The 15,938-nt window shown below is 46.3% G+C and overlaps 2 protein-coding genes across 23 annotated transcripts in view; one reads left to right on the forward strand and one right to left on the reverse strand.

Annotated features, from left to right (window-relative positions):
• The window catches only part of URB2 (URB2 ribosome biogenesis homolog), a 23,919-nt gene extending 21,829 nt beyond the window's left edge, over positions 1 to 2,090 (reverse strand). For 13 of the 16 annotated variants that reach the window (XR_014248903.1, XR_014248904.1, XR_014248905.1 and 10 more), the window contains exons 1-2: positions 1,952 to 2,090; positions 268 to 406 (exon numbers count right to left, since the gene is read on the reverse strand). Coding sequence is in view for 4 of the 16 variants with exons in the window: in XM_082407060.1 (XP_082263186.1) it covers positions 268 to 393 (126 nt within the window). In the remaining 12 variants the exon portion in view is untranslated. Of the gene's footprint in view, positions 1 to 267; positions 407 to 585; positions 712 to 1,884 lie in introns of those variants that run through there. The other 3 variants (XM_082407058.1, XM_082407059.1, XM_082407057.1) reach the window with 3 other exon arrangements.
• The window catches only part of TAF5L (TATA-box binding protein associated factor 5 like), a gene marked incomplete at its 5' end in the record, with an annotated part of 26,735 nt that continues 12,581 nt past the window's right edge, over positions 1,785 to 15,938 (forward strand). For 4 of the 7 annotated variants that reach the window (XR_014248921.1, XM_082407071.1, XM_082407070.1 and 1 more), the window contains 4 exons: positions 2,061 to 2,492; positions 10,396 to 10,509; positions 11,848 to 11,992; positions 14,829 to 14,933. Coding sequence is in view for 6 of the 7 variants with exons in the window: in XM_082407071.1 (XP_082263197.1) it covers positions 2,061 to 2,492; positions 10,396 to 10,509; positions 11,848 to 11,992; positions 14,829 to 14,933 (796 nt within the window). Of the gene's footprint in view, positions 1,872 to 2,060; positions 2,493 to 10,395; positions 10,510 to 11,847; positions 11,993 to 14,828; positions 14,934 to 15,938 lie in introns of those variants that run through there. The other 3 variants (XM_082407067.1, XM_082407069.1, XM_082407068.1) reach the window with 3 other exon arrangements.

Here is a 15,938-nt window from a genome sequence, read left to right on the forward strand (position 1 = left end):
GCTCACTGATGCACATACTTAATTCGGAATATAAGGGATGTTTCCAAACATAAACGAAATGCTGAGGTTTTGTAACAGAAAAACTTTGTTAATGTAATACCTAACTACTTACTTTTTCTCACTGATAGGACTTTTAACTTTCTAACCATGTTTCCTTCCCCGACCTTTTCTCTAATCTTTTTAAATTTTAACTAAATGTCAATATGCAATTTACATAAGTGATCATTAGTTTAGGTTGTAAAAATGTAACTTTCACATTAAACTTACTTGTTCTTTATTTGGAAGAACACACTGATGGGAAATCCAAGCAAAGTGAGCTAGTTTTAGTTTATCTTCCCAGGAAGTTGTCTTGCTTTTAAGTTTTAGAGAAATGCCAGAATAAACAGCAGCCATTGCTGCGCTTTACCTACAATTTAAAGCAATGGAAAACATTTATATTTTTTTAATATAAAGGACCAGAATATTAAGGTCAAACTTAATAGGCATCAGAAAATGAACACTATGTACCTTACTGTCTACATAACTTATACTCCTTTAAAAATATTTTTCTAATGAATTAAAACACTGTTGGGCAGAAATTTATACCTAAGATGCTTGAGTCCATGAGTTTTTTGGAGGAAATTCAAACAGAAGATGGATTACACACACACGTACAAGTATTCCTGCTGTGATCAAACATCACATCCTCAGAGGTCAGTGCGCAGGAATTCAATGGAACAAAACCCAAAGTGTTCAAATTACTTGTGAAAAGATTCGTTCACACGTGGTTTTAGATTGAAAGAGTTGTTTCTGCAAAAATATTCTAATACATACTATAGAGTATATACTAGGACCCACCCCACTGAACAGTTTAAAAAGATAAATAAGCAGTATTTGGAAATAGTAATATTTCTCCAAGTACAAAAGAAATATAGTATACACCCAGTCCCAACAGAAAGAATGTTTTTTCAGCTGCAACAGTAACTTCATAAACTTACCAACACACACTGCTTCTAAGACTCTACAGAATATAGTTACACGATTAACGCTGGAAAAATACAATACAATTATGAATAAAGAAGGAACACAAACATACCAACAACCTATAATCCTATAAAACTGAGGTAAATGTAGCTTTGAGTTTCCTAAAAGCCATAGTAAGAAGGGGAAAACATATCAGGTTAAGTCATTTTCATTACATAAAAGTAAACAAGTCAGTTCCTCAAGGGAGAAAGTTTTTCATGATTCTTAATACTGAAATAAAATTATCGTAAATTACAACAAAATAGGACCAATGAAATACCAAGAAAAGATCGCGGCCCCGTGATTCCAATTTAAATACTGTCAAACCAAAACAATTTGCTATCCTGAGAACCGGATCGCTGGATTTTTTAAATCTAAGGGGTCTGAAATCCTACAGACTTACCTTCAGAGCTAATTCTCAATAGGGATCTTTACAGGGAATGAGCGAACATCGGATGAAAGACAGTTAGGCTCAGCACGGTACCCTTCACTCTATTACAGAGGCCAGAACAGTCAAAGGCTGTCAGTCTTCCTCTTTGTCAAAACGTCCAATATCCATTCAACAGCTACTAATTTAACTTCTAAATTCAATGTTATACAGCCATCGCGACAGCTACAAAGTACTTTAAAAGTACCTGCAGAACTGGCTACAAAGACGCCCCATACACCCTCCCGGATATGTCAACCTTGGGCTCTCGGTGCCCGCAGCGATCCCTGCGAGCGGGCGTGGAAAGCCCGGTGCGGACCGCAAAGCCGCGTCCGACCTCACGTGGCCACGCTAAACCCTGCGGAACAGAAGGAAGCGAGCAGCCAGGAGCGAGGCGAGAGGCCGCCGGAGGAGCAAGCCAGCGGGGGATGGCCGTGCCCAGGTAGGGAGCTCACCTGGAGGCACCTGGTCACCTGGGAGGGACCGCGGGCGGGGCGGAGGGCCGGCTGGGAGGGGGCTCACCTGCAGGCCGCCCCCAGGTGAGGAACTCACGCAGACCCCACCGTGAGGGGCGGCGGGCGGGGCGGAGGGCAGTCACCGGGTGGGGAGCTCTCCCGGCGGCCAGCCCCGGATGGGGACCGCGCGGGGACGAACGGCCGCAGCGGCGGCGGGACCGACTCCGGGGCCACCACGTGGGGCTTCGCGCTCCTTCCTCCGGACTCCGGCTGCGCGGGGAGCGGCGGGGCGGCGCTGGGCGGGGCGGAAGGAACGTGGGGCGGGGCGGCTCGCACGCCAGGCATCGCCAGCCGAGCGCCGAGGCGCCGCGCCCATTGGCGGAGACGGTCGCGCGTCGAGGCCCGAGCGGCCCGGCCCAGCCCGCGGCGGCTCCGCGTCAATCAGTCATGGGGCTGCAGCCCAGAGCCGCCGCGGGGGCGGCGGGGCACGGGGCGTGGGGGCCCGGCTGAGCCGGCCGCGGAGCGCGAGCCTGCCGCGGAGACGACGGAGGCGGACGCGGGGCGACCCCGGCGGCGGCGGGGGGAGCGGGAGCCGCCTGGGATGTTCAGTGAGTGCGGGCGGCGGGCCGAGGGCGCGGGCGGCAGCGCGGCCTGGGCGGTGGGGGCGGGGCGAGCGGGCGGCACCGCCTGGAGGCCCGGAGCGCGGGCCCGGCCTCTCCTTCATTTACAGGAGAGGGAAGTGTCTGTGGGCCGAAGTCGGGATGAAACTTGGCGCATGGTGGCGGGGAGGACGCGGGCGAGCGCGGCGATGCCCACCTGCAAGGGCGCCCGCCAGGCGGCCGCGCCCCTGACAGCCGCGTACGGGGTGCGCGCCGCGGAGCCCCGAGGCCCTGAGCGCCCGGGCGCGACGTGGGCGGGGAGCCGAGGGTGAGGGACCGGGTGTCCTCGGAGGCTCAGCGGAAGTGCTGCCCTCCCGACAGCGGTGAGAGCGCCCTGGGCCCGTGCCCCGCGGCGGCAGGCTGGAAGCGCTGACCTCTGACCTTGCAGGTGGAGGTCTAGGAAGGGAGACCCGGCTAGCAGGAATCGGGGCTGCGCTGGGAGGGGCGCGCGGGCGGGGGCCGTCTACTCTTAGGTGACCTAGCGCTGCGGGGTAGGGCGGACACGGTGGCCGCCCCGGTCTGGGTCCCAGCTCTGCTTGAGGGTGGGAGTAGGAAGAGGAGTTTGGGGCCCTAGCTTTACACTCGGAGAAGCTTCATGCAGCGGAGGGAGCTCGGTGACTACATCGGCCTCAGGTCGAAACCATGTAACTATCTGTAACCTCTCGGAGCCTTCGTTTCCTCTTCTGTAATATGGGGTAATGACTGATAACTTAAACTGGACCTTTTAAAGGATACCCAGAAAAGGATTAATGAATGTGAAAACGCCTGACAAATGGGAAGTGTTCTGTAAATACTAATTATCAGCTATTACAATTTCTTTTTTTGGCAGAGGATACTTTCTAGGTTCCTCGTAGGGCTACATTTGTTGCGTTAAATGTAATTTTGATTTTTGTCAATTATAAATCATTCCTGCCTTAAAAATCAGTGTTAAATTGGCAAACCAAAAAGTGGGCTTGCCTTGACCATTTTTTTTGTTTCTTTTGTGTCATCAACAGTAAAGCAGATTCGTGTGTTTTGGAATAGTTTTGTTGCTTCTCCCTCTGAATCTGTGAAATTTGTTTGGTTCTATCACTGTGGAACTAGATAAAGGCCCCTCTTAACTATTCAGTCACTGGTTTTCTGGTTTTACTTCCGCAAACAGACGTCCTTCATAATACCTATGAAGGACATCTCTGGAGAAAGGGTTGTTGTTTGTTTGTTTGTTTTATTTGATGATTCGTTTTAGCTGGAAGGGAGCCCCAGGGGCGCTCTGTTAAACCAGCATTACCCAGTGGACAGTGCTAGAAGCCGTTTCTGGCCTCTCCATGTGACAGACAGCTTCTCAGGTAGTAACTGCTGTGATCACTCTCTCAACAAGCATTTGGTAAGCTTTCACTGTTGTGTTTCCCAAGAGAAGCCTTTGAGCCGCAAGACACCGGAAAGGGTAAGAGCTCAGACCATGCAGCCAGGTGGCACTGTGGACCCTTGGGCACCTGTCTGACTTCTTTGAGCCTCAGCTTTCTTATCTGAAGAATGTTCCCTAGCTTATAGGGTTCTCGGGAGGCATAAACGAGGTAACCTACGTAAAGCACTTAAAATAGTATCTTACCTGTGATGTACACTCAGTAAGTGCTAGGTATTGGTAGTGGCAGTGTAGGAAACAAATAGTATGGTGATTCCTGTGATAGAGGTTTGTTCCTGGGTTTGGTGGGTGGAAGGAATCAGGCTCAAGGAAGCTTTGGGGAGGAAGAAGTGGCCAAGCTGGGCTGTGAAGCATGAGTGGGAGTTAGCTAAACCAGCTAGGAGTGCCATTTGGGGTGTTCCTACAGTTAATGGAGGAGCCTTGACCAAAGCCCCTAAGGTGAGAAGGCCTTGTGGTACCCACCTGTTTTGTAAACAAAGGCAGATAAGAGTAACCTCAAGGTGACACAGTGGAGACTGGATTTTTTTATCCTCCACACTGGTGAAGGAATGAGAAAGTTTTTAAGCTGAGCACAGATGGCATCAGATTAGCTGTTTGGAAAGATTGTGCCTGTAGTGGTGTGGGATTTAAAAGTAGGGAAGGCCCAGCCACTTGTCCTGGCAGTTTTGTGTCTGCCTGGGACTCCAAAAGGTAAATGACTGCTTAGCAGAGGCAGGCATTTTAATCCAAATCTGGAAGCCTAAAGAGCACTTTGAGAAGGCATGAAGCAACCAGATCATTCCAGGCAACCTTCTCTCCTAAAAAGCATCTTCAAGGATGTACTGTATATGCCTGACTACAAGGCAGGATTCCCCCCAAAGTATCCCTCTGAAAAGAGGGTGGTACCACATGTTTAAGTCTCTCCTATTACAGGCACTGTAATTACTCTTTCCAACAACAAGATGCCATTTGGGAAATACATATTGGACTGAAACAATCTCAGTCAGTGCTAGTTTGGGATATTTATACAACCAACGTATCAACAGTAAGTGATAAGTTTAAAAAGTTCTGCCCACCGGAATGGGTATTGATGGCTTGCGTTGAGATTTCCAGCGAGAGCATTAAGTGCTGTATCGTAGATGATTTGGTAGGTGCGAAGGTGGTGTGTGTTCTGGAAAATGGAATTTGATGATTCAGAGTGGGTTAAGTGACCACAGAGACGCTGATGTTGAAGATGTAAGTGAATAGTTGGCGTAAAATTGTTTCATGAATTAATGTGTTGCCTTATATATTTTTAAATACATGGAAGTTAATAAATTAAAGATTATAAGCAGACATTTGACTAATTGATCTACAGTCGTAAAGGTTTTTTTTCTAGTTTAAGTTAACCAAAAATTTTTCTTTTTTAATTTTCTCATTGCAGAGGTAAAGTTGTCTTAGGTTCGAGCTTGCCTTTTATGTGAACGTTTTACAGAAAGTAACTGCTGCTCTGTTCGTCTACTGAAACAAAATTCCTTTTTCCCGTCTCATTTTTTAACTTTAAGGAGGTTTCAAGAATGTTGTGTACTGGCAAGTTTTAGAAGACACTATAGAAAACTCCCATTTATAAATCTTTGTTTAGCAGTCAAATGAGATATCTTTCTGTTAAGATGTATGTAAATGTATATGTATCTTAGTAACCTTACAGTGTTTGACAGTAATAAAAAGGTAGCTCCATTTTTACTAACAAAATACTAATTTCTGGAGATTTGGCAATTTAGGAATCAGAAGTGTTTTGCAAGACTTTGTGCGTTTTTAAGTCAAGGCGCTGCTGCTTTAGCTTCACAAAGTAATGCCATGCTCTGGAACTGTGTTGTCCAATACAGAAAGCACGGGCCATGTGTGGTTGCTTACATTTAACTTAATGAAAATTAAAAATTCAATTCTTCAGCTGCGTTAGCCACATTTTAATTGCTAGACAGCCGTTTGTGGCTGGTGGCTACCACACTGAACAGTGCAGACCTAGAACATTTCCGTCATTGCAGGAAGTCCTATGGGCAGCACTACTCTAGAATAAAAAGTGACCCCTCTGCTCTGTGAGACACACACGCACAAAGGATCCAGTGTCATTAAAGCATCTCCAAAACCTCACTTGCTGCACTTTAATTCCATTTCCGGGAGAATGATAAACATAGGAAACCATATCCCCCGTATTCTGAGAGCACAGCATCCTGTTTCTTCTGTCTGCAGTGGTTGTAAATGGAGCACATGTGAAAGGTGTTCTTTATGACACGGTACATGTAGGCAGCCGTTCTGTAAGTTGTGCCATGCTCTTCCATGTTAACAGGGTTTTGTATAGAAATAATTTTTCTGAGCACTAAAATAGTTTTGAAGTAAGAATCAAATATTTGTGGCTTTCTTGGTTCATAAGAATCCAGAGAAATCATGTGCCTAAAGTAAACCGTCAAGAATTCCAAGCAGAAGCTAGACGACACTCACTTTATTTTTAATGTGAATTTCAAAGATAAAAGCCCTGTTCTAGGGAACTCTCCATCTGGGGGGAACTAAAGAACAGTGATGGCATGAGTGGGCAGTCTGCATGGGGTGCAGAGGATGATTTTAAACATGGGAGTAGCATAGTCAGTCTTTTTGTCTGGCTGCATTCAAAAGGGTTTTTGAGGTTGGCCTAGAGTAGTAGGAGGACATTGGAATAGTCCAGGTGAGAAGTGATTTGTGCTGTTCAATCGCAGCAGTGAGGATATGGTAGCACAATGGCTCCAAGAGAGTCCTGTTCAGAATAAAGAGTTGGTGGCCATTTAGAAGTGAGGGGGAGGGAGATAGAGAAAAGCGTCTTAAGGTGACTAGTTTTCATTTGATTGGTTGGTTTTGCTTGTGGTTTTTGTTGTGGTTTTCTCTGTTGGTGGATGGTGGCACCATTAAGCTGGCTGGGAAAACTAGGAGAAGGAAGAAGTATGGAAGGAAGAGAATTTGAGCACGTCGAATTTCAGATGTTTGCAGCGTCCAGGTAGAGAAGTCTTTTAGACTTGAGCTCAGGAAGGTGATCTGACTAGAGACGGCGCGAGTCTTGTGTCAGTAGGGAATGTGAAGGATGGAAGAGGGGAGCCAGAGACCCGCTTGCAGGGGAGGCGGCGTGTTCAGCAACCTAGAAGCCATGTAAGATAGTGGGGAAAAGTGACTTAGATTTGACAAGAGTTGAGGAATCTCAAGTCTTAGTAAATAGCCCGCTGACATAGGAAGCAGGGTCGGCTGGCTGAGTAAGGAGACTGGAGCAGATTTGGGGGTGGCTGCAGGTAGGAAGCTGCAGGGAAAGGAAGTAGTTGACAAGAAAAGACTTCTGGGACTTTATGGAGGTCCCAGCTGATGTTAATCAAGTTCTAGTGGCCTCTGCCTGGCTGTATGATTTCTGCTCCACCCCCAGCCCTCCTCCCCAAATTAAGCCCCCAGATTCTACATTGCATCCTGAGCCCCCAGCTGTGAGCCTTGTTCGTGTGCCATTTACTTCTTAGGACACCATGGGAAAGAGCACAGGTGTTAGTTCAAGTGTGTTCATGTTAAGTCTGTGTCTGAGCAAAGCCTGAATATGAAAGGCCAACCTAATTTTAAAATTATATCATGATGACTGAAACCAAGTTCATTTATTTTTCAGCTACGATTTTTATTTTCACAAGCATTTTATCACAGTGATTAATGCAAAAGCTTATTAGGTTTGTAGGTGCTACTTAGAATGACCTTTTGATGGATTTTACAAGCACTTAGAATACTGCAAGGAAAGAGAAGAGAACTGATATATGAGCACCTAGTAGGCACTTTGCATGACCTCTCAGTTAAGAAAAAATACAAAATAATTTTTATCTGTTTTTAAGCATAAATTTGTAATTGGAAAAAATACACTATTAAAAAACAACAACAACAGAAACGCCTAGCTACTGTCAGTATACTCAGTTGGGGAACTGGTTTGAGGATAGTGGTGGTGAGTTTGCCTGGATTTGTTTTGAACTCATTCATCCTCAAAGCTGCCACCTTATATCTGAGGGGCAGGGGGAGACACACTGTTCATATAGTACTCTATTGGCATCTCATGGAATTGGGTAGCGCTTAGCCCGTGAAGTGCTGGGCTGGGGGTGTCTCTCCGAGCACCCCTCCACCAGCCATACACATTTGAACATAAGTGGGTGGGGTTAGGCTGCAGCAGAGAGTATTAAGAGAGTGGTTCTTCCTGCACAGTTGTTACTTTCAGGCCGGAAGGTTATCATGTCCTGATTTTCCGTAGCAACTTTGGTAAAGTATTAAACAGTAGGCAACTATGAATGCATGAGAAATAGATACATATTGTGTCGGAATCCTCATGTTAATTTCCAGAAATACTAATAATGTGACATGAGTAGAAAGGTGTGTGATCATCTATTTTTAACTTTAAAGATAAAATATTTTATGTCAATTGAAAATTAAGGGAAAACCTGAAATTTTTAACAAAGATGTAATTAGATTGAAACTCAATTTAAATTTAAAAGATTTTATAATTATGGGAAAAGATAAACAGGTAACTTGGAATTGCAGTGTTAGTCTCATGTCCGAGTCTCTCAAAAGACAGGTCTGTTTTTAAGGAGGTTTTTTTTTTTTTTTTTTTTCCCATTCATGTGTCCATTTATGGGTATTAGTACTGTGGAAATCAGTCAAGAGAGGGGGACTGATTTCTCTGCAGAACTCTTTTAATTTATTATTTATTTCACTTGAAATATGTGTGCCCTGGAATCAAGTCCAGGGCAGTCAGTTGGATAATGTCTCTGGTATTTCAGTTGAGTGTGGCTGTAAAAGAGACTAATGCCGGCGTTCCTGCCCCTCAGACTCTTGGCCCTGAAGTTGGCTCACAGCCCACTCTCAGGGAAGGTCCTTGTCATACATGGTGGTTTGGAGCCAGAAACCGCTGTTCCAGACAGCTAATTTGGGCAAATTCATTAGAATCAGTATTTACCAGCTAGTTTCTAGTAATCCCCAATATGGCCAGTTTTTTACTATTGTTCATTCTCACTGCTTTCTGTTCGCTCTCTCTTTTCCCCTCCTCTTCAGACATGCATATACATTGTCCCGCCTTGGGGACACTTGTCATTGCAGGGTCTGCTGTGTCAGTTTTCCCATGTCTTTTCCTATGCACATTTTTTTTTTCCTGTTAGAGAGGTGACCTCTTATTCCCATCTTATCTGAAACACTAAGGGACACACATTGATACAAGCGTGCACTCCCGTGGCAACAAGAGATGGGCAGTAGGAAATCTGGAAAAGTTTTAGTCCCGGCCAAAATACAAGGCATCTGGCTGCTTTGGAAGAGTTTGGAGACTAAGAACGCTTGAAGTTAGATTGAAAGCATCTTCAGCAAGCGGCGTAGGGTCGTGTGGTGGCGGGGCCGGGGGTGGGCGGGCGGGGAGTGGAGCCTGGTGGATTGACTGCTTCTGACTTGGGTCCAGACTGGCAAAGGGTAAGTAAGTACTCTCCCAGTCTCTGTGTGTACTTAAATTTTTTTTCTCTAAATGTAACATTGAATCAGAATCTCCAAGGCTGAAATAATTTATACACACACTCGCAGGAGATTCTTATGTGTAACCAGGTTAGAAAACCATAGAGAATCACTGAAATAGTCAAACTGATACAAGAATGCTTATTAGTAACCACAAAGAAACAATTATCTGTCTTCATCAATGGACAGATGAATACTTAGAGCAGTGATTCCCACCCTCAAAGTCTCAGAATTCTTGTATGAGCAATAGAAAAAAAATCTTAATTAAAAAATAATCTGGGGACTTCTCTGGTGGTGCAGTGGCTAAGAATCCACCTGCCAATGCAGGGGACACGGGTTCGAGCCCTGGTCCGGGAAGATCCCACATGCCGCGGAGCAGCTAAGCCCACGTGCCACAACTACTGAGCCTGTGCTCTAGAGCCCGCAAGCCACAACTACTGAGCCCACGTGCCACAACTACTGAAGCCCGTGTGCCTAGAGCCCATGCTCCACAACAAGAGAAGCCACCGCAATGAAAAGCCCGCCTGCCTCAACGAAGAATAGCCCCCGCTCACTGCAACTAGAGAAAGCCCGCGTGCAGCAATGAAGACCCAACGCAGCCAAAAATTAAAAAAAAAAAAAATCTGAGTTGTCATACAGCGAAAGACTAACACACCATAACCAAGTGGGGCAAATTCCATAGTGAAAGGTGGTTCAGTATGAGGAAATTTATTACTATGTTTCATTGTATCACTGAATCTCAATCCTTTCAGACCCAGTGCCCCTCCTTTCTAACAAATATTTGATACTGTCTTTGGTAATCCAGAAATGAAATGCATAGATAATGTAATCATTCTTTACACCTGCTTTAAAATAATATATTCATGATGTCTTAACATTTTATATTTGTATATAAATATATGTGTTTTTGTGTGTGCATGTCTCCAACCTTCACTGTTTGCTCTGTTGTATGACTTTTAGGCAATTGAAAAGTCGATCTTCAGATTGTGTTTTAAAAGAGTTACCATGAATCAGTTTGGAAGGATTATTTATTTGCAGATGATTTTGGAACAACTTGTTTGCTGCAGTATCTGGGTAAAATAGTTGTTTGGTTATTCACCACATATTGTACACTGAAAGAAATTGCAATGGATAAATATTAGATACAGATAAACTTTCTTTAATATTTAAAGAAAAAATAAATAACAGGTTTTTGGAATGGGGGGAATTTTAAATCTTAAAAACGAATGGAGGAAATCACAAAGGAGAAGAAGACCAGTGCATGTAACTGAAACTGAAAATTTAAACACATCCAAATAAATTATCAAAAACACATCTTCCATACACAAAAAATTAGAAGTCCTTGATTTAGAGAAAGTTACCCTGGTGGGGACCATCACATGTGTATGGATAATGTTGCATGCGTTCCAAAACGGACACGATATTTTGATCCTGAAGAAGAAAATATTTTTTACATCTCAGAAGTGAACCTAGAAAATTCATTCAGCTGTCACTGGTCATCTGGACTGCAGTATTCTTTACTCCAGGCACAGGAGTGTTTGAGGCCCATGGCAGTATCGGGGTTCCTGTCATTCTTGATAATAAATTTAGCAGTCAAGGAAATAGTCCTTTTGGAGGGGGAACCCCCAGCTTAGCTTGAATTATCAGAAGTTATTTACCCCTGTTGAGTGCGTTTCCTTCCGTATAAGAATTCATGAGACATTTTCTAACACATACACATACCCTCTTACAATTTTGATGCTTTTCTGTACCTGACGATACAAATAAAGAGTGAAAGAGGTAAACAGTATGATTGACATGAAGACACACTGGTCAAGTCCTTGACTCAGCGCCAGCAGCCTTTTCCTGACTGCTAAGAAAATCATAGCTCTCCCTTTCCCCGTTATTAACTTCTCGCTTTCTAACATCTCTTTACCTGGTTTCTGAATGTCTCAGGGCTCTGATTTCGTGCTGCCTCCTGCCTGCTTTCTGGCTGGCTCCCTGCTCCCTGACCCCTCTGCCTGAGCGAGGAGCAGCCGGGAACACGGGGCCCTGGAATTCCTCGGGGTGGATTGAAATCATGGTCCTAAATGGAGTTTGCCGGGGATCTGTGGAGCTGTTTTTTTTTTTGGACCGCACCTTGCAACACGTAGGCATGTAGGATCTTAGTTCCCCAGCCAGCGATCGACCCCGTGCCCCCTACAGTGGAAGCGCGGAGTGTTAACACTGGACCGCCAGGGAAGTCCTGTGGGGCTTTGTTATCTAGGCTATTCCCGTTTTCCATCATTGAAGTTGGCGGTGTTGTCACTGGGACAATACATAAAGTGGAAGAGAGGGTGAGGTTGGTCTTAAGGCTCTCAAGTCAGCCAGGAGACTGGCCACGTGGCCTCTACCCGCGCGTGACGTCCGGCTGTCCCTATGGTTCCCCCGCAGGTCATGAAACGGGTGCGCACCGAGCAGATCCAGATGGCCGTGTCCTGCTACCTCAAACGCCGGCAGTACGGGGACGCGGACGGCCCGCTGAAGCAAGGCCTGCGGCTGTCGCAGAGCGCCGAGGAGATGGCCACCAGCCTCGCAGGTACCACCCACCCACCCCCGTCCCGGAGGCGGCGTCCAGCCCAGGTGCCTCTCTGAAAACCCCCCGCCCAACACGTCCTCCTGCAGGATCCCGGGGGCTTTGAGCTGTACCTGATGTCGTGTGCGACTTTCTCCTTCCGTGAACTAGGGCCTGGGTCTCTGTCCCCCTCTTGCACGTGTCCCCTCCCCTCTCACCTGGGCCTCACCCGTGGGAGGCAGGTTCTCCAGGTGGATGAGTCCTTTGGGATCAGTGGGTGGAAAATGTTGGCATCATATATGTGTTCCTGAGACTTTTAACATTTCTTTTTGCTTTTGCTGTTTGTTTTGAAATTGGATTTGGATTCTTTTTTAGAAAAACTTTGGAGAAATTTTTCCTGCCATGCTTTCAGGGTGGTTATGAGCGTCTTTAAGGGTGGTTTCCTGCCATGCTTTCAGGGTGGTTATGAGCCGGGTGTAGGAAGCTTAAGGTTGCAGTGCCTTCTCCAGCTCAGCCCGGCTCCTCAGGGGAAGCCTCCTTCCCTTCAGTGTCAGGCCCACTCACTCTCCCTTGCCTTCAGACTCTGCTGGGTTCCCCTGACAAGGACAGGGCCAGGCGATGAACTTGGAATCGATTCATGAAAGCCTTAATGTTTCTAGTAGGATGGCCAGTGTACAGGACCAGAGTAATTCCTTCTAAACTCGCCGTCACGGCCTTTGATAAGCTCCTGCTGCCCTGTGTTCATTGGAACCTGTGCTGTTGCTGATAGACAATAGGGCAAGCACTATTAAGTTTGTGTTCTCTGTTGTCTTCTTTTAGATACGATGGTGTATTAGGAGAGTCAGTGTTCCTGGAAAACCACCAGGAAAAGCGAGAAGCTTTTAAAATGCGATTATTGTAAGATTTTGTCCTAGGTTTTTCTGTTGATTGAGTAATCTGAATACTTACATCTGCGTTCAGCAGATGGTGGTGAAGGTCTGCTGGTGGCCAGGTGCTGAGAAGTTCTCGAGAGAGCTAAGACTTGATCCTGGCTCCTGAGGAGCTCTGTTACAGTCAGGAGGTGAGGCAGGCAGACAAGCGCGTGTGGGCAGGCGTGACATAGTGAGTCCTGTGAGGGGAGCTCAGCCTCCATAGGAACACAGAAGATGGTGCTCTCAGGTGGGCCTGCAGGTCAAGAAGGGCTTCCAGAAGGTCTCCTGGTTCCCAGCGTATAGTCAGGGGTCCGTAAATCGTAGAAGGAATGAGCTGCGTTTCCAAAGAACCATTAGGAGCTTATCGGGGGGCAAGCTGGAGGTGGGTGTCAAGTTATCAAATGTGGATCTTAGGAGGATGGCTGTGGTGGCTGTGTTGACGGGGGAGGGCCCGGATTGGCACCAGGGGAGCTAGTCAGAAGGCCGCAGTGTGATCCAGTGAGGTGAGGACAGCCTGCGCTAAAGGGTGGTCACCGGAATGGCAAGGGGAGGACGCCCGTGAGGACTTGTGACGGTGGGACTCGAGACGGTTCCCTCATGGCGGGGCAGCAGTAGGGGGGCCTGTTCGTGCGCGTGCAGCCTTCCAGCGTGTCTCCGGGTTCTCGGAGGGGACGCTGACTCTCTTCCCGTCTGTCTCCCCATCTCTCGACGTTCTCCGTCGTGGCTCCTCGGCCCTGCTGCATTAACTACATTCCTGCTTCCTCCTTCTCACGTGTGTCAGTGTTCGTCCGGATTGTTGTTGAAGATGGCTCCTCAGTCCCCCGCCGCCTCTCCCCAGCTGTGAGGTCCCCCACCCCACCCCCAGCAGAAAGGGTAGGAGGATTTGCTTTTCTTGTTAGAAAGCATGAACTCACAGAATGGCGTTGAAGCGCATGTTTACATCCTGAGTATTGAGACTCCAGCCTTCTTCCTCCTCTCGCTGCCGAGAACACTTGCACCCAGGCACCTGCTGTCCAGGAAGGTGATTAAAAGCCTTGCCCCTGGTGAATCTGCCCTGCCCAACAGAATGGACCTGAGGACATCGCCAGCGGGAAGTTGCCCATCCAGGTCCTCTTGGGTGATAAGCGCATGCCGAGAGTTCTCATCAGCTCTGTGGTGCCTCGCTTTCAGATAACTAGGGACTGTCAGATCCTGGAAGAAACTGATCTGCTTCATATGAAAAATGGAAGGAAACAGTGAGAAGCAACTTGAAGGAAGCAAACAGCAGAGAGAAAAAAAACTTCAAAAATACCATCATTGATAGCCTTGAAACAAGGAGAGACGGCTATTTTAAGAGAAGAAAACATTCAGATAAATACATGACAGTGAAACTGAAAAATCATTAGAAGGGTTGAAAGTTGAGGAAGCCTTCCAGAAAGTAGAGCAGAAAGACAAAAAGTGGAATCTGGGAGACATTAAAGGATCAGTTCAGGAGACTTACCTCGAAATTGTAGGCGTCCCAGAAAGAGAACACAGGAGAGAAAGCAACAAAATGATTCAAGAAAATTTCTCAGAACTGCAAGACGTGAATTTCCAGATTGAAAGGGCCCACTGAATGCCCAGCACGGGGGTCGAAGACGGACCCATCCCAAGGCACACGATGGTACAGTGTCAGGTCCTGGGGTCAGATGTGTCCAGAGGAGTCCCTCGTGAGCCTGTGCGCCTCTCCTCTCTCGTCCAGCTCATGTACCCTGTGCTTTATACCTTTCGTGCCCCTGCTGTCACGTCCCTGGGTGTCAGGAGGGGGTGGGGTAGACATGTCGGCCATATTTAACCAGAAGCCCCAACGTACTTTGAAAATGGGCTGAGATGTCAGGTGCTACTGCTGCGCCTCCTTCCATCCATCCTGCCACGTTTTGGGCTGGCGATTGTCTTTGCCGTCCCCATCTTATGTATCTTTTCCTCCTTAGTCCAATCGGAATCTGGTTGTGCCAACATAGTGTCTGCGGCCCCTTGCCAGGCAGAGCCCCAGCAATATGAAGTGCAGTTCGGACGGCTGCGGAATTTCCTCACCGGTAAGTACTCCACACGACCCCCTTCTCTTGTTAAAAAAGGGCGCTGCGAATTTCCCTCAGAACCATCTATGTTCCAGCTCTGGTGTTAGGCACCAGGGATTCAAAGGTGGTTGAACGCAGGCCTTGCATTCACACTTATGGTCTATTGGAACCCCCAAGAGAGTCAAATCAGGAGATTAAAGTGTGCAAGGGCAGGGCTCTGGGTGCGTTACTCACTGTTTCGTCCGTGGCCTTCAACACAGTGACTGTGACTTGTGTTGAATAAGTGGAAGCTCAGTCAGCCGTGTAGGGAAACCTCCTTAAATGCAGCAGGTGTGAAATGGACGTTGACATCACTACCAGTGATACAGTACATCTCAAAATGGTCTTTTCCCCTTATTTCCAAAAATGCAAGACAGTAATCCTCATGAATCAGCACCACCACAAAATTAGAAGTTGTAATTTAGACCAGTTTGTGGGTGCTGTGATAGCCACAGACACACTGAATCAGTAGATATGAGTTCTGATGAGTTTTTCTCATTCATTATATGACTCTTTAAATTAATCACTCTAAAAAATGTAGTCATATAGCCTTTCTGGGGCCTTTAGTTCCTCATATGTGAAGTGAAGAAGGCTATTCAAAGGCAAAACCAAGTGATTTCGTCTAGTCCTAAGATGACTGATTATAATTTTAATGTTGAAAAGATGATTACAATAAGAGGGACCTTGTTGATTCTGGTTATTAATCAAAGTCTTTTGTTGAGTACTTTATACAAAACACCTTGAGGTACAAGAAATACAAAACTTTCTCTGTCCTCAAAGGATGGAGAGTAATTAGCATGTATTGGTTAGTAGAAAGTTATAGTTAAAATACTTTGAAGTTGTTTTATTTTTTTTTCCTTATTTGAAAAACCCTCAGGTTAATAATTTTTAATGGTAAAGAGGCATAGTAAGTGATCAATATATAAACCAAAATAATATACCTAATTTTGCACACTTAGAGTTGTCCTAATTTTACTTCACCCT

The sequence above is a fragment of the Balaenoptera borealis genome, assembly GCF_965194805.1.
Source record: "Balaenoptera borealis genome assembly, chromosome: 10".
Lineage (NCBI taxonomy): Eukaryota > Metazoa > Chordata > Mammalia > Artiodactyla > Balaenopteridae > Balaenoptera > Balaenoptera borealis.